The sequence below is a fragment of the Rhipicephalus microplus genome, chromosome 6, assembly GCF_043290135.1.
Source record: "Rhipicephalus microplus isolate Deutch F79 chromosome 6, USDA_Rmic, whole genome shotgun sequence".
NCBI classification, from domain to species: Eukaryota; Metazoa; Arthropoda; class Arachnida; order Ixodida; family Ixodidae; genus Rhipicephalus; species Rhipicephalus microplus.
Window position 1 is genome coordinate 27,739,684 of NC_134705.1, and position 24,919 is coordinate 27,764,602.

Here is a 24,919-nt window from a genome sequence, read left to right on the forward strand (position 1 = left end):
CTTATGGTGCTGGTGCATTTTAATGGCAGTGGCCACCACAAAAGGATTGTTCTGTTTTGTGTGCGAATTTTATCACATTATAACATCTTTCATAAATTAACATTCAATTTTAACTTTAACATTCATTCATTTTTTTTTTCAAAATACAGATTTTGACATTTTTTTATCTGCCCCACCCCCCCTTTTGGGTACTTCTGGTGCACTGGTATGCAGAAAACTTTGCCCAATTTTTTTTCCAGTATATCACAAATGCAATTGTATTTAAATTTCAATATATTTATTATATAGTCTAAGCTTCCATGTAAATTTTTAGAAACATGGACTTTTTCACTTCTAATATTTGTCACCTCTATTACATATTTTATAAGCGCTTTCTAATTAGTTTTTATTCTTTTCATTCTGAGCTTTATTTGAAACATTGTAGACTATGAATGGTAAAAGTATATGGAAGTTTAGTGATGAAAAGAGGGGGGGGGGGGGCAGAAGGCTTAAAGTTTTCACTTTGTCATGTTAGAGAGCTGAAAGTATGCAACTTGCAAGAAAACTTACTATATATTTGAAATAAGTACAAAAAGTTCTATAAGCTGCTCAAGTTCAATTGCTCGAGGGTGCATATTTAAAATAAAGTGTCTTTGAGTAGCATCTCACCTTAAAGTGAGTATACGGTATGTCATTTTACTTTAAAGGGCACCTGTGATGCTTGTTTTCCTGCATACTAGAAAACTGGAATTTGTGAAGTGACGAATGCAAAAATTATCGGAGTTGGTACAGGGTAACGGAAGTTATAATCCTTCAAACTTGAAAACCCCTTCAGACGACAAGAAAAACATTCTTTCTCGCATTTCACTCTCCCAGGGACGTCATAGGCCGTTTCCAATCACCGTGCAACTCTTGCAGAGAGATACCAGACGACTCGCCTCATAGTGACCGTTTTGCAGCTCTCCTAGACCCATTTTGTGATGTTTTTTACCCTTTCATATTTCAAAACAAGAATCATTTTGTATCTGAAAAAGTATAAAAGGTGCTTTTATAATTTTTAGCACATAATAGTGTGGTGTATCTGAGACCATATGAATATTATATGCAACTTGTCTCAAACAAATAAAAATGCGTAACCTATATAGTCATGCTCACTTGGAAAGCATCACTTCTGATAACAAAAATATCTGCTGTGTGTCGCTAAAGTATGAAAACAATGCAGTTTCTCTGTAGTAATCAAGTTATAACAACTTTGCTTTTAGTTTTGCTGATCATGCAATGATATTGGTGCATTCCATTGTTCGAAAACAAGCGATAAAAACAACATGCCTAATTTGTGCCACAGCGCCTCTTTACTGCGCCCTTTATAAGAAACACCGATGTAAGAGACACCAGTGTGCCCACATTGAAATAGGGGTTGATAAGAAGGTACATACGTTGTACCCTGTCTATAAAAAAACGCATCATGTAAGAAACGAGAATTGCTCCTCGGTGCATGTCTCTCATAAAGGGGTTCAGGTGTACCAAAGTGTATTTATCAATCGTTATGACACAAAATGATTTGTGCTGCTGCCTTAAAGCAAGTATCAGGGAATAAATGGAAACTTCTGCTGGTGTCATCCATCAAATGACAAAGCTACGTACCAATCTATATATATATATATATACATATATATATATATATATATATATATATATATATATATATATATATATATATATATATATATGAGATTTAACAGACAGTAATGCCAAGGAATGTACAGGGGAAGTTATTAGAACCAATGGAATGTAAATAAGAAGAAAGAAAAGTGGATGAAAAAACAACCAGCCGTGAGCAGGACCTGCTCACGGCTGGTTATTTTTTCATCCACTTTTCTTTCTTCTTATTTACATTCCATTGGTTCTAATAACTTTCCCTGTACATTCCTTGGCATTACTGTCTGTTAGATCTCATTAATATTGTGTTAAAACACGGAAAAAGGAGCCCTTAGGTATACACTTCTTTCCCTTATTTGTATGTGTTTATATATATATATATATATATTGTGAGACATCGTCAGGTACAATGAAACGGCCGTTGTATTCTCCAGCACAGGCGCGAGAGCCACAAGCAGCAAAGCTCGTGCGTCTAACGATGATGATGATTACAATGGTTTTTGGGTATACAGATAAATATGATGAAGCAAATAGTCAGCGCTCACACAATTCCCCCCCTTTTTGCAAAAGAGGGCAGCAAATTATAGAGGGTGGATGGCAGAATATATTGTTTCAGTCGAGATACATCAGCGATCTCAGTCCTGCGGTGATGATGGTCAGGAGCCGCGCTGACAGGAGCGACGCGATAGTTCACATCAAATGTTTGTTCCAGCTCGGTGTATGGACCAAGATACCTGTGAAGGAATTTTTCACAGAGCCCAGGTACATGAACAGGTGTCCAAAGGAGCTCTTCGTCACCGGGGCGAAACGTAACAACCCGTCGTTCCGCATCAGTACCGACTTTCCTCTTGTCCTGAATTGTAGGGCTGTTGGTGCAGGCAATTTCATGGCAACAGGTGACGCGAGCAGCGAACTCTTCTGGTAGAGAAGAAGATGGAGCAGAGGACGTGGACAAAAAGGTGGTGTCCTGAGCGAAACTCTGTGAGCAGCCATACACGAGGAAAAATGGGCTGTAATTCGTCACATGTTATGTTGCAGTATTGTGTGCGAATGTGACGATAGCAAGTATAGTGTCCCAGTTTTTGTGATCTTGTTGATTGTACATGAAGATCATATCGGACAAAGTTCGGTGAAAACGCTCTGTCAGACCATGCGTTTGCGAATGGTAGGCTGATGTGGGATGATAGGCTGATGGGATCTTGTGGATGGTGTTAGATGCCTGGAGGACTTCAGCAAGGACTTGGGAAAAAATGTCTTGCCGCGATCACTAAGAAGCACACGTGGGGCACCATGGTGCAAAATTATGGCACGCAGGATGAAATCGGCGGCTTGAGAAGTAGCACCAAAGGGAAGAGCTGCCATCTCCGCATATCGAGTAAGGTGGTCGACGGCAGTAACAATTCAATGGTGACCGGCGGTAGAAAGAGGGAGTGGTTCATATAAATTTATGCCCACGAATTCAAAGGGTGTGGACGGACACAGGAGAGATTGTAACGGCCCCGCTGGAAGCGACGTGGTACGTTTTCGGTGCTGGCATGACGCACACGAACCGACGTACTTGGCCACACAAGTGGAAAGTCTAGGCCAGAAGCAGCGAGTCTTTATGCGATCGTAAGTCTTGTGAAAGCCTAGGTGGCCAGCTATCACGTCATCATGAAAAGCTTGTAAAACCTGGAGATGAAGTGAGCGAGAGACGATCGGGCCCATTGGTTACTGAGAGGATGGCAAATTTGCCGACATAATCTTCCATCTTGAAGTTTGAAGCGAGCAAGCTGCCATCCTAAGCGGCTGTTTGGAGCGCAGGATAAGCCAGTGAGCGGATCGATGATTGTGCGGCAGTATGGATCTGCATGTTGGAGAGATGCGAAAACTGTGGATCAAAAAAGGTTTACCGAGTCAATGAACTCTGTCGGACCAAAAGCTGCCTGCTTAGTTGCTTGGCTGGTCAGTGACGAACAGATGGAAGGTGAAAGTTGGGAACTTGGTTAGAGTGGGCAACTTGCTGTTGCCGACCTGCCCTAAATGTGACACTGTAGTCATACTCCTGTAAACGTAGCACCCAACAGCCAAGGTGTCCCGACAAATTCTTGAGAGTCGATAACCAACACATAGCATGATGGTCAGTCATGACTGTGAAATGCCGGCCGTATAATAGGGGCGAAAATTTTGCACGACCACACGATGGCGAGGCATTCTTGTTCGGTTATGCTATAATTTCGCTCAGCAGGAGAAAGAGTACGGCTAGGGTAGGCTATAACTTGTTCTTCGAAGGCGTCGTTCCTCTGAAGCAGGACCGCACCGATGCCAAGTCCACTGACACCAGTGTGTAGAACAGTAGGTGCAGCAGGGTCAAAATGACAGATTACTGGCCGTGATGTGAGGCACCGCTTGAGAGTCTGAAAATCAGTTTTGCAGGCATCCGTCCGGACAAAGGGGGCATTCGCAGTCAGAAGTTTGTGCAGAGGAGCGGCGATAGTGGTGAAATCACACACAAAGCGGTGGAAGTACGACGCTAAGCGAAGGTAGCTGCGAAGGTCTGTCGCTGTCGATGTCGTTGGTGTAGGAAAGTGAAGTACCGCAGCAACCTTGTCGGAATAGGGCTAAATGCCACATTTACTGTCGACATGACCTAAAACCTTGATGCTGTGACTGGCAGACGGACACTTCTTAGTGTCGAGCTGGAGACCAGCCTTAGCTAGACACGTTAGAACTTCGTCTAGCCGTTCTGTGATTTCTGAATGTGATGTACGGCAATATTCGGTCCCAATTCTTGTGTTCTACGTCGATGTACATGCAAAGCATGTCAGCAATTGTCTTGTTAAGTCGTTCTGTAAGCCCATTCGTTTGTGGGTGGTAAGCTGTCGTCTTCCTATGCGCTGTGCCACTGAGCGTAAGCACAGTGCACAAAAGCTCGGCTGTAAACACGGTACCTTTGTCTGTTATGACGACAGCTGGAGCACCATGTCTCAGGACAATGTTCTCAATGAAGAACTGGGCCGCTTCAGCTGCAGTGTCACTCGTGATTGCCTTGGTCTCCCCGTATCGGGTGAGGTAGTCCGTCGCCATTATAACCCATTAATACACATTGCAGTCACAGGCGCCTCCGCAGCAGGAGTCCACGGTAGCCTCCGTCGCTGAAGTCGTTCGCCATGAACTTCGACAAGCGTTTGCCTCTCCTCAGCAATATTCCGCTCCACCGCACTGTCCAAACTCGTGTACCTATGCAGACGCTGTGCGTCGTCCATTGGCTCCAGAAGTATCCTACCAGCCGCACGGATACAGCTATGCATGTGGCAATATAATACCACCCCTCAGAGCACTACTGGCTTTACACTTTTCTTTTCATTATATTGAAGGCACCGTCGCGCACCATCAACATGATTCTTTCATACAAGCCAGATCCGTCTGAGTGTGCGCCTATTTCTGCTACAGCCAAGCTGGCGTCGAGAGCTTGCAAAGACCTTTACTACGCATGATCAAGAGTGGCAGAAGAACATTCGCGCTAACGCCAGCACTACTGCGCCCATGTTCCTTCCTGGAGAGCTCGTCTGGCTCTTGATTCCTATCACTGCAACTGGCCTATCTTCAAAACTATTGCCCAAGTATGGAGGCCCTTACCGTGTCGTCGAATGTACTTCCCCTGTAAACTACATGACCGAATCCATTGAACCATCTTCGGACATGCGCCGTCGAGGGCACAACAATGTTAACGTGGAGTGCCTCAAAGCCTACCATGACCAGCTCATAGTAATCAGCTGTTAAGTCGTCAGGCGGCTCCCTTTTTGTACACGGGGTAGTTGTAGTGAAGCCTTCGAACAGTGGGTTGTCTTCTCCAGCGCCTTCTAGTGGGTCGCCCTCTTCAGAAGAAGAGCAGCTCGTGCAGAGAGTCGGTCCCCGAATTGACTGTCGCTGTCATGCATCATCGCCGAGTGTCCGCCAATAAACGTCATAACAATATATATGTATATATATTGTAAGCACATTCCAAGCACTTCATTGTTCTGACTTGTACATACCCATCATCATATCGCGCTTGAGCACACTATCCTCAAGGTTAAATTGTCGAAACTGGCATTGCGAGCGACTGTTGGGTGGTGCAATCAATAAAAGCCCGACAGTAGGAATCAGCCAGCTGAAATGAACGTAAATTGGAGCTCAAAGATAGTTGCATTGGGTCCAGCGATTCCAGTGATATGTGTTGTGAGGCAAGCTGGCCGTGAGAGTCAATCAAAGGCAATGCGGTGGACATATTGTCAAGAGAGAGCAAAAGTGGGCACTGGGACTGCGCTTCGGCATCATGATGACATTAGCCGGACTTGTGCGTGATGGTAAAGTCGTTCGCTTGTAAGCGCAGTATTCAGCGCGCTAGACGTCCTGACATATTCTTCATTGATGAAAGCCAACCGAGCACGTGGTGGTCGGTGATGATGGTGAAGTGCCGACCGTAGAGGTATGGGCGGAATTTCTGTATCGACCAGAGCGTAGCCAGGCACTCCTGCTCCGTGATGGTGTAGTTCCGCTCAGCTGTTGACAGAGTCCAGCAAGCGTAGGCCACAATATATATATATATATATATATATATATACGGTGCGGGATCGTATTCATCGAGTCTCGGGGAAAAGTCTCTCTCGTAAGCTGAGTAACCACGTCGTTCATCCTGCTGACGGCGGCGGCAGAAACGGGATATATGACCCCTTATGCCACAGTAGAAGCATATGGGGCGGGGAGGACGCCATGTGGAATAGTGGCGTGGCCTTGGCGCTTGCGTTGTCATCGCAGCCACATGGTCGCATCCGACGTCCGCAGGCACGGTTGGAACTGGTGCAGGGGCCCGCGATGCAACTTCTGCGTACGAAGGCACTGGGAAGTGCACAGGAGACGGGGCATGTGCAGCGCTTGTCATTGATGCCAGTTCATCCTTGATTATCTCTCGCAGGTTGGGAGGAGGTGTGTGGACAGACGCAACGGTAGGGTTGCCTGGAATAAGGCCGTGAAGTTCTTCTCTGACAATTGTGTGGATAAGGGCCCGCAATTCATGCTCTTTGGTAAAGTGAGCGTCGCAGGAGGCGTGTGGAAGGCGCATGGAATGAAGCGCGTCCAGGCATTGGCATGTAGTGATGACGTCCCGGACGGTAGTCGGATTCTGAATCACGAGAGCATTGAAGGCCACAGAGTTGATACCTTTCAGTAGATGTCGGATGCGATCGGCCTCCGTCATGTCATTTTGTGCTCGGCGACAGAGAGCCAGAATATCTTCAATATAGGACGTATACGATTCGTCGTCCCCTTGGATGCGGGTTGCAAGCTTCTGTTTCGCTACTACAGAACATCCTGCAGACGTGCCAAATACCTGACGGAGATGCCCCGTGAAGGCCGACCAATTGGAGAAGTCGCTCTCGTGGTTGTAATACCAGGTTTTAGCGACGCCATCGAGGTAAAAAGAAACGTAGCGCAGTTTGTGCGCCTCGTCCTAATAATTACAAACGCTGGTTCGATCATAACTGTCGAGCCATTCTTCAACGTCTTCGTTGCGAAGGCCGGAAAATACCGGAGGGTCTCGATGAGAGGTACTCACGGTGTAGTGAAGCCTAAGTGGCTGAGAAGGAGCGGTTGCAGCAGCAGGCGGGTTGGGTTCTGCCATCGCTGTTGCTTGAGGGCACAACCGTCGACCAGACCGGAGCTCCAGGGGTGACGGGTAGAGCAGGAGGACGTGGGAACCAAAGCACCTCCACCACTTATGAGACCACGTCCGGTACGGCAGCAACCAGGTTAGGTTATCCTTTTTTAATCCAGACGCACGAGCCAGAGAGCCAGCCCGCGTGACATACGATGATGATCACTACAATGGTTCGGTCATACAGATGAAGATGAAGTACATAGTCAGCACTCACAATATATATATATATATATATATATATATATATACATATATATATATATATATATATATATATATATATATATATATATATATATATATATATATATATATATATATAAGAAAAGAAGCGCTGGTACACGTACGAGAAAGCAAGCAGTTGCTTTCTTATACAAACCACACCCACTGAACTTTCCCACTGAATATATTGAAACGAAGATGCGCGAGCCTACGGGGGCGTGGAAGAAGAAGAAGAAGAGTAGTGGAGCGCTGAAAGGAGGGCAGACCATCAAGGACTACTACGACGAGAAAAAGCGACTGGGTTCCTTGGCTGACCTGAAAGAGTGCCACATCATTTCTGGACTGACTGGTGGTGTTCCTCCTGATGTGGAACTGGCGCTCGCCGGACTGTCTTTCAACTCGTCATTAGAGTGGCTCACCGCTGCTCAATGGGTTGAGACATCTTTAAAACGGGTGAGAGGAGTTTCCTTTACTCGTAACGCTAGTATCGAATCAAGAGCTCCATGTCTCTTCAGCAGACCGCAGCAACCGACAATAACTCCTCAACCGCGTGCCCCGCAAAACGAATGTAGATACTGCTCAGCTGCTGGTTTCTCACGACAGTGTGACGCATTCACAAAGTGATTCTAGGAGAAGCCGACGAAGAGGAAGTGCGCGTGCATTAGAATAAACGCATGGCATCTGGACCACGACGTGTCTCCATTTTGTAGCGTCACACAAGTCGACAGGATCGACCTCATCAATGTGCCATGGCTAAGCCAAAGCCTCCGCTCAACATACAGAAGTTCAAGGGAACACCAGAAGACGTCCCCATCGACAAGTGGCTTCGTCTTTTCGACATGAAGGCAGCCGAGGCGTCATGGACTCACCGCAATCGGGTCAATCACTTCAACGAATATATTGAAGGGAAAGCGGTCAAGTGGTACCTGACAGAGATTTTCGGCAACGGCGAAACAACTTGGGACGATATCAAGCGTGACATGCAAGCCCGCTTTGCTACGACTGACGGAGATGCCTTCCGTCTCTTCATTCACTACTGACTGAAAGGAGGGCAGACCATCAAGGACTACTACGACGAGAAAAAGCGACTGGGTTTCTTGGCTGACCTGAAAGAGGGCCACATCATTTCTGGACTGACTGATGGTGTTCCTCCTGATGTGGAACTGGCGCTCGCCGGACTGTCTTTCAACTCGTCATTAGAGTGGCTCACCGCTGCTCAACGAGTCTAGACATCTTTAAAACGGGTGAGAGGAGTTTTCTTTACTCGTAACGCTAGTATCGAATCAAGAGCTCCACGTCTCTTCAGCAGACCGCAGCAACCGACAATAACTCCTCAATCGCGTGCCCCGCAAAAGGAATGTAGATACTGCTCAGCTGCTGGTTTCCCACGACAGTTTCACTGGCACAACGAATGTCCGCGCCGTGGCAATGTGTCTGCTATTGATACTGAACGGAGAAACGAGGAGGGGGACCCAGAGTTTCATTAATACACTTCAATGCTCTCATCAACGGAAAACCAGTAAATGCAATTCTCGATACAGGAGCAACAATTACTTGTATCAGCGAGGATGTGCACAAACAGTTGAAACTTCAGTTGATGAGAGGCTCCAGCATCATGGTTCAGCAAGTTGCATCAAGCATTCGAACTTTGGGTCGCGTAAACATTCAGTTACAAATTGGGAACGTCATAAAGAAAGTTTATGCACATGTGCTGCGAGGCATGAGAACGCAATTAATTCTTGGCCTAGACAGCGCTTCATACTTCAATCTTTCTGTAAATCTGGAAAGCAAGTCAGTGACACAACCACGTGAGAATATGAACCTTCCGCATCACAATGAAAAGAAAACCATTCAAGCCCCGCTGATGCGAACCCTGACTTCAGAAAACTTATCAGAGCATGAGTCTGCGGCGCACGACTCTCTTTTAAGCAAATATGACAAGATATTTTCGAAATCTCAGACAGATATTGGGTGCATCACTACTGAGAAACATAAGATCGCACTTACCAATGCTGTCCCTATTCGTCGAGCACCATATTGATGTTCACAGGCAGACATTGTGGAGATAAACAAACAAGTAAACGCTCTTCTCAAGCAAGGGGTTGTGAGGCCTTCATTATCACCCTACGCCGCACCTGTCATTTTAGCAGAAAAGAAAGGGGAAGGACGCGCTCGTCTATGTATTGACTACCGGAAACTCAATGCCATAACGGTACCCGACTTTCAACCAATTCCACGTATAGATGATATTCTTGACCACTTGGGAAAGGCAGAGTTTTTCACTACGTTGGACGTAACGTCGGGATACTGGCATGTCCAAATGCATCCTGACGATGTTCAGAAAACTGCATTTGTCACGCCTGATGGTCATTTTGAGTGGTTGGTAATGCCGTTTGGGTTGAAGAACGCTCCAGCTACATTTGAAAGAGCCATGAAATCAATAATAGCGAAACATCAGCTCACCAATGCTATTAATTACTTTGACGATGTGGTCGTATACTCAGAGACATTTAATGATCATATACGACACCTTGAGGCGCTATTGAAAGCTCTCAAATGCGAGAACGTAAAACTCAAACGAAAAAAGTGCCAATTTGCACGATGCAGCATTTAATACCTGGGCCACAAAATTTCACAAGGAACAGTGACACCTAAGCAAAGTAATGTGGCTGCCATGCTCAAATTTCCGACACCAAAACGAGAAAAAGATCTCCAGCGTTTTCTGGGCACTGTAAACACCTACCGTCAGTACATCCCCCACTTCAGCGATATCGCTCTTCCACTCACAAAACTACTCCACAAAGGCAGCAAGTGGGTCTGGACAGAAGCATGCGAGCAAGCCTTTCGTGAACTGAAGGAGCGGATAACTGAAGAACCGGTGCTTCGCATATTCGACCCTTCGAGACCATGTACTGTGTACTGTGACGCATCTGGCGAAGGCATCGGTGCAGTGCTGAAACAACCTGATGACAAAGGCAAAGAACGTCCTGTTGCTTACTATTCCCGCAAACTACTTAAGCACGAGGTGAACTATGCTATTACAGAAAGAGAATGTCTTGCCATTGTAGATGCCATTGATAAATGGCATTGCTACCTTCATGGAAAGTCATTCACTGTTGTAACAGATCACTCTGCACTACAGTGACTGAAGAATGTTAAAAATCCTCAAGGTCGTGTTTTCCGGTAGTCTTTGAAACTGTCAATGTATGATGTGAATATCAAACATCAAAAGGGCGCAAGTAATGTCGAAGCAGATGCGCTCTCCAGAGCCCCAATAATTAATCTTCTATCACACGACGACTTTCAGCGATGCAACAATGAGCGTCCAAAAGGAACGCACTCATTGGAAAATAACATCATCATCGTTAAAAGAAAAGGACTACGGAAAATATACGTGCCCCATGAACTACGCCCTACCATTCTGAAGAATGCACATCAACATTTTAGGCATGTCGGAGTGAAGAAGACGCTATCACTCCTGTCTCCGCAATATTATTGGCCGCATATGGTAACCGATGTTTCCACTTACATTCGGCATTGTGATACATGCCAGAGATGCAAGAAGACGAAAACAAAAAAGTTTGGGACGCTTGAATCACTGCCTCCAGCTGAAGAGCCCTTCGACCTCTTTGCAATAGACACCATTGGAGGATTTTCTGGATATGGCTCGTCAAAAAGGTTATTGATCATGCGACTCGCTACGTATGGGCGTTTGCTCATAAAAGTGAAAACAGCCATGCCTACATTTCATGCTTAAAAACAATTTTTTCTTCTGGAAAACCACGGAAGCTTCTTTCAGATCGTGGAACAGGATTTACCGCAGGAAAATTCAAGCAGTTTTTAAAACATAATCGTATACACCAACTATTCACCTCATCTCATCATCCACAATGCAACGGCATGAACGAGCGGACAAACCAGACTATCGTAACGAGACTTAAATGTAAGATCAATGACGAACCATAGAAGTCTTGGACTAAGCTGCTTCCGGAGGTAATTGACGAATACAACAGAACACCTCACGAAGTGACCGGCTACGCACCTTTCTTCCTGATGTATGGAATTCCATCTTATCCTACTGTACCAAAACAACGAGAAGAAACTTTCGAAGAAGCGCGAAAAACTGCAGTTACCAATTCTATCGTCTACCACAATAAGAACAAAGTCATTTATGATAGAAAATTTCTTCGGATTGAGTTCCAAGTCGGTGACTTAGTCCTTTACGAGACACCATGGCATCCCAACAACGGCAAACTGAGTTCCGTCATGGAAGGACCCTACAAGATTCTACGCAAGGTCTCAACAGTGAACTATGAGATCAACCGCTCCGTGCTACCCTTACGTAGAAACTCTGACATTGTGCATGTTAGCAAACTGCGGCGTTATTTTGAACCTTCTGAACTGAGACTTGCTCGAGGGGAGGGGGAAGGGTGACGCATTCACAAGGTAATTCTAGGAGAAGCCGACGAAGAGGAAGTGCGCGTGCATCAGAATAAACGCATGGCATCTGGACAACGACGTGTCTCCATTTTGTAGCGTCACACACACACATATATATATATATATATATATATATATATATATATATATATATATATATATATATATATATATATATATATATATATATATATATATATATATATATAAGAAAAGAAGCGCTGGTACACGTACGAGAAAGCAAGCAGTTGCTTTCTTACACAAACCAGACCCACTGAACTTTCCCGCTGAATATATTGAAACGAAGATGCGCGAGCCTACGGGGCGTGGAAGAAGAAGAAAAAGAGTAGTGGAGCGGCGCTTGGACTGTGTGGTTGAATGAAGCGTTCCGGGCCTGTCTCAGAAGTTCGCTCTTCTTTCACAACGCCATTCCACCTCATCTTTAAATAAACACAGTTACTCGTAACAGTTTGGTGGAAGGTGCTGGGTACATCGATCTGAACGACCCAGCTCTACCGATTTTGCGACGGAGCAGACGCTTGGCAGGCTTGCCACCACAGCTACCAGACATGGAGGACGCGGGAGCAGGCCATAACAACCTCGTTGCTGATGAGCAACACGCTCACCCGCCAGGAGAAGCTCGCTGCGGCATGCCGGAACGTCAGCCGAGGACCTTTTCGGGGCAGCCGGATGACGATGTTGACGACTGGCTCAAGCACTACCAAAGAGTGAGTCGCAGCAACCGCTGGAGCACTGCTAAGCAGCTCGAGAACGTGGTGTTTTTTTCGTCAGCACCGCGTCTCTTTGGTTCGACAATCATGAGAGTGCATTGACCACATGGGACATTTTCGTGGACGAGCTCAAGAGGTGTTTTGGTGATTCAAGAGCTAAAGTCAAGCATGCGGAGCAAACGCTTTCACGCAGAGCTCAGTTACCTGGCGAAACATGTACCACCTACATCGAGGCCGTCTTGAAGCTTTGCGGAATCATGAGTACGACCATGTGTGACGAAGATAAGGTAGGTCATCTGCTCAAGAGAATCGCGGAAGTCGTCTACAATTTTCTTATCACTAAGGAAGACTTACACACACCTTCCAACCTAAGGAGACACTGCCGAGCGTTTGAAGCGCTAAAGAGGAGGAGAGTCCTACCGAAATTTGGACGTCTTGAGAATGTGCCCACGATTGCAAGTGTCAACTTTCCATCGCAGGACGACATCTCTTCTCCTATAAGACGAGTGGTTAAGGAAGAACTTGCTCAACTGCAAGCTGTCGACTCCGCTGGTGTCTGCCATCAGTGTGCATTCGACCAACGGCCCCGTGAACCACTGGTACCTCGGATGCGACAGAGCTACTTCGAGCCTCGCCCGAATTACACCGATCAGTTCGAACAAAGGAGTGAACGACCACTCGAAAACCAGGAACGCAGGCAAGCTGCATCACAGCGATTTACTCCTCGGCCACCATCGCCCGGCTTTTATCAACCAACGAGGTCTACTTCGCCAAGGACGACTAGACGCGACACCCGTACTTGCTACAACTGCGGGCTACCTGGACACATCGCTATGTACTGCTACCGTCGCCAGCAGCGAGCTCCACGATTCAATGTGTACACGTCCTATGTACCTGCTGGCGAGTCTCGACCATTTCAGGGCTCTTTCCAGCGGCAACACGCAGCACATGCTGACTCGCCTTGCTCTGATCGCAGCGTTACCCCACCATCTGCACGCCAACAACGATCCCTGTCTACGCGTCGCCGCTCGGGGACGCCACCACCACTGGGAAACTAACTGGTGCGACCAATGGGGGTGAGGCCGCAAAATCATCTTCCCCAACACCCCCTTTTGTTGTAATGGTTGAGAACAAAGTGAGTGTTTTTGTAGACAATGTGAGTACTGTTGCACTAGTTGATATCGGTGCTGCCGTTTCCATAATGAGCATGTCCTTTAAAAATCGCCTTGGGACGAAAGTAATGTTTGCTTGGAATCGGAGTGCTACGTTCCGCGGCATAGGGGGAGAAAAGTTGAGCCCGGTTGGAGTTTGTTCTGTTTTACTTTCTGTAGGAAATCAAACGTTTCGAGCTGAACTAACGGTGCTTGCACGAGCAACCCACGACGTCATTCTAGGTACAGATTTTTTGTGGGAATGTGGTGCAACTCTAGATTGTGATAGTGGTGGGATTATTTTTCGTCCCGTGTTGCCGTCTTCATTGACGAAAGATACCGTTGATGACTGCTTGGAAGTGTTTTCCGTGTTTGAAGACCTCTGCTTGGCCCCACATACCGCAATGTTTGTGCGTGTAAACTCTTCGCGTTCCTGTGCGGGTTCTTACTACGGTTTAGCCAGTTTAGCTATGCTGGTCCAACTCTGCAACAGCCGTCAGCACGTCGTAGCATATGCCAGTCGGACACTGATCGGAGCAGAGAAGAACTACACCATCACCGAGCTCGAGTGCTTAGCAGTTGTCTTCGCCATTCAGAAGTTCGGACCGTATCTACATGGCCGCGAATTCACAATAGCGACCGATCACCACTCACTATGCTGGCTTGTGGGACTTCGTGACCCGTCTGGCCGGCTGGCTCGTTGGGCGTTGCACCTCCAAGAGTACAGCTTTTCTGTTACCTATAAGAGCGGACGATGTCACACAGATGCCCACTGCTTATCCCGCCTTCCTTCAGTACACACCAACGCTGACGACGATGACATTGATGACTATTTAGTTTCTGTCTCGTCTGACTTCCCAGATACCAGCAGCTTCAAACGTGAGCAGCAGCGCGACCCTACTCTGAAACCCTTGCTCGAAGCTGCACATAACTCCGTCGACAAGCACTTTAAAATTTCAAATGGCTTGCTGTATAAAAGAAACTATTCAGCCGATGGCCTCCCGTCGCTTCTAGTGGTGCCGGAAAACCTTCCCCAGGTCGTCCTTCGTTCTGTGCACGATGACATAACATCCGGTCATCTCGGTTTCACACGTACGCTGCATCGACTTCGTGAGAGGTTCTACTGGCTGAAAATGTAGAAGACCACAAAACAGTACGTCGCCAGCTGCACTATATGTCAGCGTCACAAGCAATCCACCACTGCTCCGGCAGGTTATTTGCAGCCCATCCCTCCACCGACATCCCCTTTTGAAAAAGTCGGCATCGACTTGCTTGGACCCCTTCCTAAGACCCCATCGGGCCACCGATATGTTATAGTGTGCGTGGATTATTTAACGCGTTATACGGAAACGGACGCACTGACATCGACCACAGCAGCCGCTGTTTTTTCTTTTCTGTTACAACGGGTCATATTGCATCACGGTACTTCACGGGTTGTCATCAGTGACCGTGGACGACAATTTATCGCCGATGTGGTTGAAGAAATTTTTAGCCTCTGTGGCTCCTCGTATCGCCACTCTACCCCTTAGCATCCGCAAACTAACGGTCTTACTAAGAGAACAAATCGAACTCTCACGAATATGCTATCGATGTACGTTGATGCTGACCACAGGAACTGGGACGCCGTCTTACCGTTTGTTACTTACGCGTATAACATTGCCAAGCATGAAGTGACTGGACATTCGCCCTTCTTTCTGCTTTACGCACGAAATCCACAGAGTTTTCTGGACACTCTATTACCTTTCTCGCATCAGGAAGATCTGTCCATCACTCAGACGTTGTGTCGCGCTGAAGAAGCACGTCAACTAGCGCACCTTCGAACATTGTCTTCGCAAGAACACAGCAAGAGTCGTTACGATGCCAAGCATATCCCCGTAGAGTTTTCTCCTGGTGACTACGTGTGGCTGTGGACTCCTGTTCGTAAAAAAGGATTGTACCGGAAGTTTCTAGCAAACTGTTCCGGCCCATTCGTGATAGTCACTCGTCTCAGTGACGTGAATTACGTTGTCACCCGAGTCACAGTCAATAACCAGCGTTCGCGCACTACGTAAATTGTTCGCCTCAAACAGTACCATCATAGGCCTATTTAACTCGCTCGGTGAGCTTCGTCTGCCGCCGGGGGAAATGAAACGAAGATGCGCGAGCCTACGGGGCGCGGAAGAAGAAGAAGAGTAGTGGAGCGGCGCTTGGACAGTGTGGTTGGGTGAAGCGTTCTAGGCCTGTCCCAGAAGTACACTGTTCTTTCTTAATGCCATTTCACCTCATCTCCAAATAAACACAGTCACTTGTAACAATATATATATATATATATAGTTCAAAATGACGAATGAATGTGCGAAAACGGAAAACGTTTTATTTTAATACTTCAGCCGGAGTCCAGCCGGAGTCAAGGTATTCCCTGACCGTTTCAGTCAAGGCCAGACTTTGGCTGAAACAGCGATATATATATATATATATATATATATATATATATATATATATATATATATATATATATATATATATGTATATGTATTGCCACGTGCATTTATGTTGGTGCCCACTTCTTTGCACGGCACCACCCTCAGCTTATGTAAAGTGTAGCGTGCGTGGGTAACATGTCGTTCCATCGCTTGTGCGCTGGGCATGCCTTTGATAAGCAGCGGGACCATGTGATAATCTGACGCGAATCGGCGAAGAGAGCACGGGCATCCCTTCCGTCGACGCTGAATAGCACAGGTCGTTTCGAGGCCGCCGACAGTTTTCACGGTATTCTTTTATGGGCGCAAGTTCGCTCAAATAAAGTTTATTTATTTTCTAGTCACCTCGTCTCCATGCTTATGGGCCAAGACCACCACGTAAGTGTAACATTTGGTGGAAGTGCTTATGGTTGGAACACCCCCTTCAAGCCGTGAAGCTAGCCCCTTACACAAAGACAACCACACCGAAGCAGTGAAGGTAAAGAACTCGGGAGAAATTCGAACCAGTCGAAGGCGCCAGGGACTGCCTCCGAAGTACGGACTGTTGCGAGAGCCTGAACGACATTTGAAAGACCAACCTTCAATAACGATGACAAACACCACTGCTCCCGCTACATTTACGTTTCAACAACCGAAGGAACCACTAAAGTTTCATGGCTCCGCCTGCGAGGACTTGCAAGAATGGCTGGACAGGTTCGAGAAAGTCTCATCGTAGAACAAGTGGGCCGAAGAAGACAAGCTGCGCAACGTCTTTTTCTCTCTCGAAGACTCCGCCCGAACTTGGTATGAAAACCAGGAGACTTCGCTGGCGACTTGGGACATTTTTAATAGACGACTGGCATCTACATCCCCACATGCCCACCGAAAGGAACAGGCTGAGGCCATGCTTCAGACCTGTTAGCAGCACCCTAATGAGCCTGTAACTGTGTTTGTGGAGGAAATGCAGAAAATCTTTCAACACGTAGACGATGATGTGTCTGAGGAAAAGAAACTTCAGTACCTGATGCGAGCCGTGAAGTGACAGTTGTTCATCAGCCTCATTCGCAACCCGTCGAAGACAGTTGCAGAGTTTGTGACAGAGGCGGCAACAATTGAAAAAACACTTGACCTGCAAGCCAGATAATACAACCGCGGCTTGCCAGCTGCTTCTTCGGGCAACGTGGACTTCGCTACTCTAGACACTCATAGTCTTCATGCTACCATACGGACTATAATCCATGAAGAACTTCACAAATTGCTTCTTGCGGCTAGCCCACACGTCACACCTCTGACAAACGTCATTCGCGTCGAGCTGCATCAGACGCTCGGAACCGCATTTTTGATCCAGACGATCTTGCAGCCAGTGCCGCAGCCCGCAGTGATGACTTATGCCGAGGCTATCTGTAGCCAGATGCCTCTGGTCACGCGCACTGATACGTACACACCATCACTGCCTCCCCAGCCCTACACGCCGCTACCACGACCGCCGCTACCACGACTGCCGCTGCAAAGCCGACCTATGGCTTTTCAAGAAGTCACTGCGAAGAAGGGTGACCTTTGGCGGACATCAAACCGACGCCCGTTATGCTTTCACTGTAGCGAAGCCGGCCACGTGCTTCGAACATGTCCTTACCGCCACATGGGCCTACGAGGTTTCAGCGTCAATGCCTCCCGCCCCCTTCCAGACCAGCGGCCGCATGAAATTGAGGCATATCTGAGGTAAATGCAAGGACAAGCACAGTCCCGCCCCATGTTCCTTTCACCGCCATCACGCGGCTCCCAGTCGCCACACTCAGTGCGCTTCTACGAAAAAGGAGGGCAATCTCCAAGCCCTCGTCAGGAAAACTAACATTAACAACGTACCGAAGTGACGCTGCTTCTCAGCGAACCAAGAAAGACACCAACACCAGGAATTATTGCCGTGGGGTGACAACCAGACGACGTGACGTCACGATCCGATGCTGGGTCACTACGACTTAACACCGCAACAACGCCCAAGTTCGAAACTTGCACTCGACGCAGCAGTGACCGGTCCAAGCGATACACCGCACAATCGATCACTGCTCGACCTCGAAGCTGTACTCTAAGTGCTGTTACGGATCCCGGTGCTGAGTCGTATCCCACCGCTGTCAACCAGTTGTTGCGGCTCTCGGCGCTGTTCACCAGTAGTCGTTCCGAATCTCAGCGCTGATCACCAGTTGTTGCGGACCGGGGTCTGCCCGGTCTTTTGTGGTAGCATGGTGATGCTTCGGGTTGAGGAAACGAACGCTCACAAGATAGGGATACGAAAAAAACAAACAGGTTTATGGCACTATTTACAATTATTTACAGCATGAGGTTAGGAGTTCACAAACCATGAGTGTGGTGGTTGAATCGTTACATGGTTCAGAGCGACGTTCAGCACTCTGCGGCGTCGTTTTAAGCCCTGTCGGGCTCCTCCTCCTTGATTGGAACGTCAGTCACACACACACAAGGCACCGCCCACAGGGCATAATTCAGTAGCACATGGTCTGCCGAATGGTTATAACATTTCTTGACGCAATGCTCTGAGAAGAGGGGAAACGGGGTTTCTTCCCGGAACAATTTGGTGGTGGGTTGCTTCTTCCGCCTTTTCCAGGAAGGGCAGCCAAGGAGTAAACACTTGAATCGCGGAGACACGACCTGTGCGGTTGGTCTGCTTCGCCGTCTCGCTAAACAAGCCGGCCCAAAGGAATCGCTTGTAGGGACATTGGCTCACGGACCGTCTTCTGATCCCTTTGTCGCTCCCCGCCGCTGGATCCGAGAAACTGGGGTTCCGGGCGTAGGAGCGCTGCCCGGCTACGTTTCTCAGCGACAGCATGGCGCCTACTGACGACGGTCATAACAGTGCCGACTTACTGGTCATGATCGACAGATGTCAAGTAACAGTGCTCGTTGACACTGGCGCCGATTACTCAGTGATAAGCAGACCGTTTGCAGAGCATCTGAGGAAAGTTAGAATTGTGTGGGACGGACCGCAGATTCGCACGGCAGGAGGGCATCTCATAACGCCAATTGGACGTTGCACCGCACGAGTGATTTTTCACAGTAATACGTACCAAATGAACTTTGTTGTTCTGCAACAGTGCTCATGTGACATCATCCTTGGAATAGATTTCCTGACCGAAAATGGTGCAGTGATCGACCTCAAAACGAAATTTTTTACGCTTACCAGTGAACGATTCTAGTCACTGGAATGCATCGGCTACCAAAGCACCCTCCTCGCAATCCTTGATGATTAAGTGACGATCCCACCTAGTACAAGCGTCTTCGCATCCGTCGAAACGAAAGAAAAATCAGCCGGAGTCGTGGTCGTCAAAACAAATGCGCAGTTGCTTTTTGATCGACAAATATGTGTCGCACGTGGCATGGTGCAAATACATCAAGGCCGAGCAGACATTCTCGTAACGAACTTCAGTTCCGAGCACAAGCACTTGAAGAAAGGCACGACGATCGCATTTGTAAAACCGATTGACAATGTAGAAAGTGCATGTACGCTGTCACAATCATCCGCCGACCTATCATCGCTGATGAAAGATGACCCGACCTTTGACGTCAATCCTGCCCTTTCAGAGCACAAGTAAGAAAAGCTATGCAGCCTTCTTCTGGATTGTGCCGAGTGCTTCCCAAAGACATCGAAAATCGAACGCACGTCGATTGTGAAGCACCGTATTATCTCCGACGAATCAGCCGGACCCATCCACCGGAGCCCATATCGCACTTCACCACGAGAGCGTGACGCAATCAGAACACAAGTCGAGGAAATGCTGTGCGAAAACATCATTAAGCCATCGATTAGCCTGTGTCCTTCACCTGTCGTACTTGTGAAGAAGAAAGATAATACACTGAAATTTTACGTCGATTATCGGCGACTCAACAGCATCATGAGAAAAGATGGGCACCCACTACCGAAAATCCATGACGCTCTTAATTGACTCTGCAGTGCCAAGTACTTTTCCTCGATGGACTTGAAGAGTGGTTATTGGCAGATTAAAGTCGATGAAAGAAACCGCGAAAAGACCGCATTCGTTGCACCGGACGTGTCGTAGGCCCGTGTGCTCAGATTTGGGTGCACGTTAAAGAACCCCAGGTGGTCAAAATTTGCGGAGCCCTCCACTACGGCGTCTCTCATAATCATACGGTGGTTTTGGGACGTTAAATCCTACAAATCAATCATTACACCGGACGGCCTGTTGGAATTTAAAGTCATGCCACTTGGACTCTGTTCTGCACCCGCCACATTTCAACGAGCTATGGACACAGTTTTGGCAAGACTCAAGTGGCAAACCTGTCTCGTTTATCTTGATGACGTCGTTGTTTTTGCAGCAAACTTTGAAGAACACCTCCAAAGGCTACAGGCAGTACTCGAGGCAATGAAAACATCGGGTCTAACGTTAGTCAGAAAAGTGCCGCTTCGCCTACGAAAAATTTCTGTTTTTAGGCCGTGTAGTTAATCGTGATGGCGTATGCCCTGACACGCAGAAAACAGCCGCCATCGGAAACTTTCTACCACCAGCTGACAAGAAGGCTGTTCAGAAGTTTGTGGTCTTTGCGCCTATTACAGGCCTTTTGTGGGGAATTTCTCACAAATCGCCGAGCCCCTTACTCGCCTCACGAAATCCAACGTGAAGTATGAGTGGCATAAGCCACAAAAAGACTGTAAAGGAAAACTACCGATCAGCGAAGAAACCAGACCGAACGCCGTTTCTTGTTTCCAATTTCTTCCTCTTCTCTTGCAGTACTAGCCTGCACACGTTTATTTCTTTTCTTTTCCAACATACTCCCGCCCCCCAGTAGTGTCGCTCAATTCCAGCCTGTACAATTTCTGTACTGGTTGTCTGAAAAACTTCCTGTCTTGAGCTTTCACCCGACAACCTCGTATTATACCATCTTTTCCACGGTAGACGTCTGTGATTCACCCAAGGGGCCAAACTCCTATGGAAATGCCAGGCTCTTCAATGATCACCACGTCATTTACTCAGAGGCAGCTGCTGGGTGAGCTGGGTATAGGTGAAGTGCCCGTAGTTCTAATAAATACTCTTTTTTCCATCGCATCCACATATGATCCATTATGTTCTGTCGGTATCTCAACTTCTTGCTGATGTCTCTTCGATTAGCTTGAACACTGATGGCATTATAATTATTGTTGCTCTGATCGGGAGGTGCTAACAATGAACGTTCAACAAGAAAATGCGCTGGACATATCGGAGAGGGCTCTTTGGCGTCCGTATACGTGTAAGTCAGCGGTCTTGAATTAACAACCACTTCTACCTCTAGTAGCATTGTCTCAGCTTGTTCGCTGCTGAGCTTGCTCTTTCAGAAGAAAAGATGTGAATGGAGAGCTCTTAATGACACTCCAGATGTTCCTGAGGTCCCGTAACACTCTCTTGAAGGCGAGAGCGTTATCCGAGTACATTGTTGCGGGTACTCCTCTGCGAGCAAGAAACCTCCGGAACGCTAGCAAGAAGGCGCTGGTCGAGGTCGCACTTGTCAGTTCAAGGTGTACTGCTCTAGTCGTCGCAGAGGTGAACAGCAGGATATAAGTTTTTGATGCGTCACCTTGTAGCTCATGTTGCTTTATATATAGTGGGCCTGCAAAGTCCAATCCTACTACATCAAATGGCCGTGATGACAGAAGACGGTCTTCAGGCATCGGTGCATATTGCACATTCCAAGGTTTCACATTGTATCTTCGGCAGAGAAAGCATCTGTTGATGATTCGCTTGACTTCTTGTCGAGCGCGGATGATCCAATACCGCTGTCACATTTGCATCATTGTGCTTGCCACACCACCATGCAAAGCTCTGCAGTGAGCCTCAATCGCTACCAGAGATGTGAAAGGATGTCTCTGTGGCAGTATGACCGGATGTTTTTCGTCATATGTGGTGTCCATTCTCTCGAGTCGTCGGCCAAGCCGAAGTTGTCTGTTTTGGTCCAAAAAAGGGTGAAGATCGATCAGCATAGACTGCTTGGGGAGAGCGTGTCCAAGCTGCAGTTGTTCGACGTCCTTCGCGAATACTTCCAGGTGAACGTATGGGACCAAAAACAATTCAGACTTGCTTAGCTCCCATGCCGAAATCGCTTCGCTGAGTGAAGTTTGAAGTCCACTGCATCAATCCACAAAGCGAAAGACCAGGCGGTGACGCGCAGCAGCTTCTGCAGGTCGCTATGCTTCCTTATATCGATCACCGGGTGTAAGTTCCTAGATGACGCTTGAAGAAATACATGTTGCGTCTCAATCTCTGCCTCTTCGTTTATCAGTTTGTACTGGTTAGGTTCTGAAGGCCAGCTTGGTTTTGGCTAGGACAATCATTGAGGTCCATAGCACCAATAGCGACATGCACGTAGAGTCCTTTCTGGTATGCCTCTAGTCAGTATATCCACAAGGTAGTCTTCGCTCGGGCAGTAGCGCCATAACGCTGTTTCAGTAACTTCCATTATTTCAGTCACTCTGTGCTTTACAAATTGACTCCACTTGCTATAGTTTCCGCAGATCCAGCTCAGTGTGATCATGGAGTCAGTCCACATGACGCAATGGAAATGCTTGAAATCCCACGAGGAGCAAATGTATTTTAGCAATATGGCTTCCAGTACCACGGCCATAAGCTCGAGCTTTGGAAATGTTTATGTCTTAATAGGTGCTACTCTTGACTTCACTACTGTCAGAGAGGTAGCTGAGTTCCCGCCTTCATAAAATTCTCTCAAATAGGCACATACTCCATAAGCCTTCAGGCTGGCATCGACGAATATATGCAGTTCAACCGCTTCAAGTGCTGCATGCAGTCCGTCTCTCATGCAACGCGGAATCTTTATGTGGCCGAGCTGTATTACATCTGCACACCAGGCTGCCCACTGCGTCTTGATCTCTGCGGGCAATTCTTTATCCCAGGAATGGCCTAAAACCCAAAGGCACAGAAACAAAGGCTTCACAGTGATGGTGAATGGCGATAGAATGCCAAGCGGGTCATAAATTGGAAAAGCAACCTTCAGTAGGGTACGTTTCGTGTCGAGCTGGCCAGCCACTAAATACTGGGCCACAGACTTGGAACAAAATTTGAAGTAATCATTTTCTATATTCCATTGCATTCCCAAGACCGCAGCTGCTTTTCCGGATGCTCCTTCTACTTGCTCCTCCTGGTTGTCAAAAATGTTCTGCAGCTGGTGGTCATTGGTCTTCCACTTTCTGAGCTTCATGCCAGCATCTTTCATAATTGCTTTCGACTGCTCATAGATGCGCTGACCTTCATGGAACGTGTCTGCACTCACTAATAAATCGTCAACATAAAATGCCTTCTTTAATGTAGAAGCGAGCTCTTTGTCTTGACATGCGTTATCTAAGTGGTAGTGAATAGTTGCCATGAGCAAGAAAGGGCTTGACGTTGATCCAAATGGTACCCGTGTTATGTGCCATTCGACGAGCTTACAGTGTTGGCTTACGGAAATAGAGTCAAGCCAGAAAAACTTGAATGCATCTTGGTCAGTCTCCTGTATCTGAATTTATAAAAATGCCTTTTCGATGTCGGTATTGATGGCGACAGAATACCACCGAAAGCGAAGAAGGACTTGCAGCAATTCTGGATTGAGGTTCACTCCTTTATTCAAGCAGTCATGAAGGGATGGTACACCTTGGGTGTGTGACGATGCAATGAACACTACATGCAGTTTGGTAGTTAACGATTTCTCTCTCATTACTTCTCAATGTGGCATATAGTCTATGGTGTGATCTCGATCCCGAGGAGTATCTTTAGGCACCACTTCCCCGTGACCCAACTTCAGATATGGCCGGATTACTCTGTCATATCGCTGCAACATTCCTTCTATCGTTGATAACCTCCGTGTTAATCTTTGTAGACGTGATAGCGCGATTTCGCGACTGTTCCCTAGAAGCGGTTTCTTATCTTCCTTCCAAGGCAACGCCACAGTGTATCTGTCGCTTTTCTTGCTAATGGTTTCATGGAATCGAGCAACGAACTCATGGGAGGAAAGTTCTGTTGAATCTGCGATGCCTATTGCTTCGAGTTGCCAAAAAGATTGCAAGATCTGCGAGGTTGATTCGTCATCAACAATCGCTTGCACTTTCAGAATGCAGACCATTAGGCTAGAGCTGCAGTCAAGAAAGGCTTTTTGGTGACTGAGTCCTTGTAGCATCCATCCAAGCTGTATCGCTTGCTACCAGTCCTGGAACTTCTGTACTTTTGATGATACGTCCCGACATGATTTGCCAGAGGTGGTCAGCATCGATCAACAAGCTGAGGCTATTTTTCGTTTCTGCATCAAACTTCTTTTTGTCCGCAATGACCTTGCCTTCACGACGCAGGTTCCAAAGGAAGTGGCTGTCAGCTTTCGGGGAAGCAATATCGTAACAGATAACTGGAACAACGATTGCGCGCAACGTGCAGGTGTCAGAACCGTGTTGGCTACGCAGAGGAACTTCTACCACTTGCTGTCTTTGCACAGTACTTGGTGATGAACAGCCAAACGTATTCAGCGCAATTTTTGTTTCTCCCAGCACTTATAGGTGCAATGTCTTGGCGAGATCTTCCGTGATGAAGGATTGCTGGCTCCCTCCGTCGAGAACCCCTCGGACATACCTTGATACGAACA

At 47.2% G+C, this 24,919-nt stretch overlaps 1 protein-coding gene across 1 annotated transcript in view; it reads left to right on the forward strand.

Annotated features, from left to right (window-relative positions):
• norpA (no receptor potential A) overlaps positions 1 to 24,919 on the forward strand; it is a 553,315-nt gene that overhangs the window by 264,694 nt on the left and 263,702 nt on the right. Inside the window, exons 21-22 of the mRNA XM_075865873.1 lie at positions 4,730 to 4,752; positions 16,589 to 16,598. Of these exons, the coding sequence (XP_075721988.1) occupies positions 4,730 to 4,752; positions 16,589 to 16,598 (33 nt within the window). The remainder of the gene's footprint in view (positions 1 to 4,729; positions 4,753 to 16,588; positions 16,599 to 24,919) is intronic.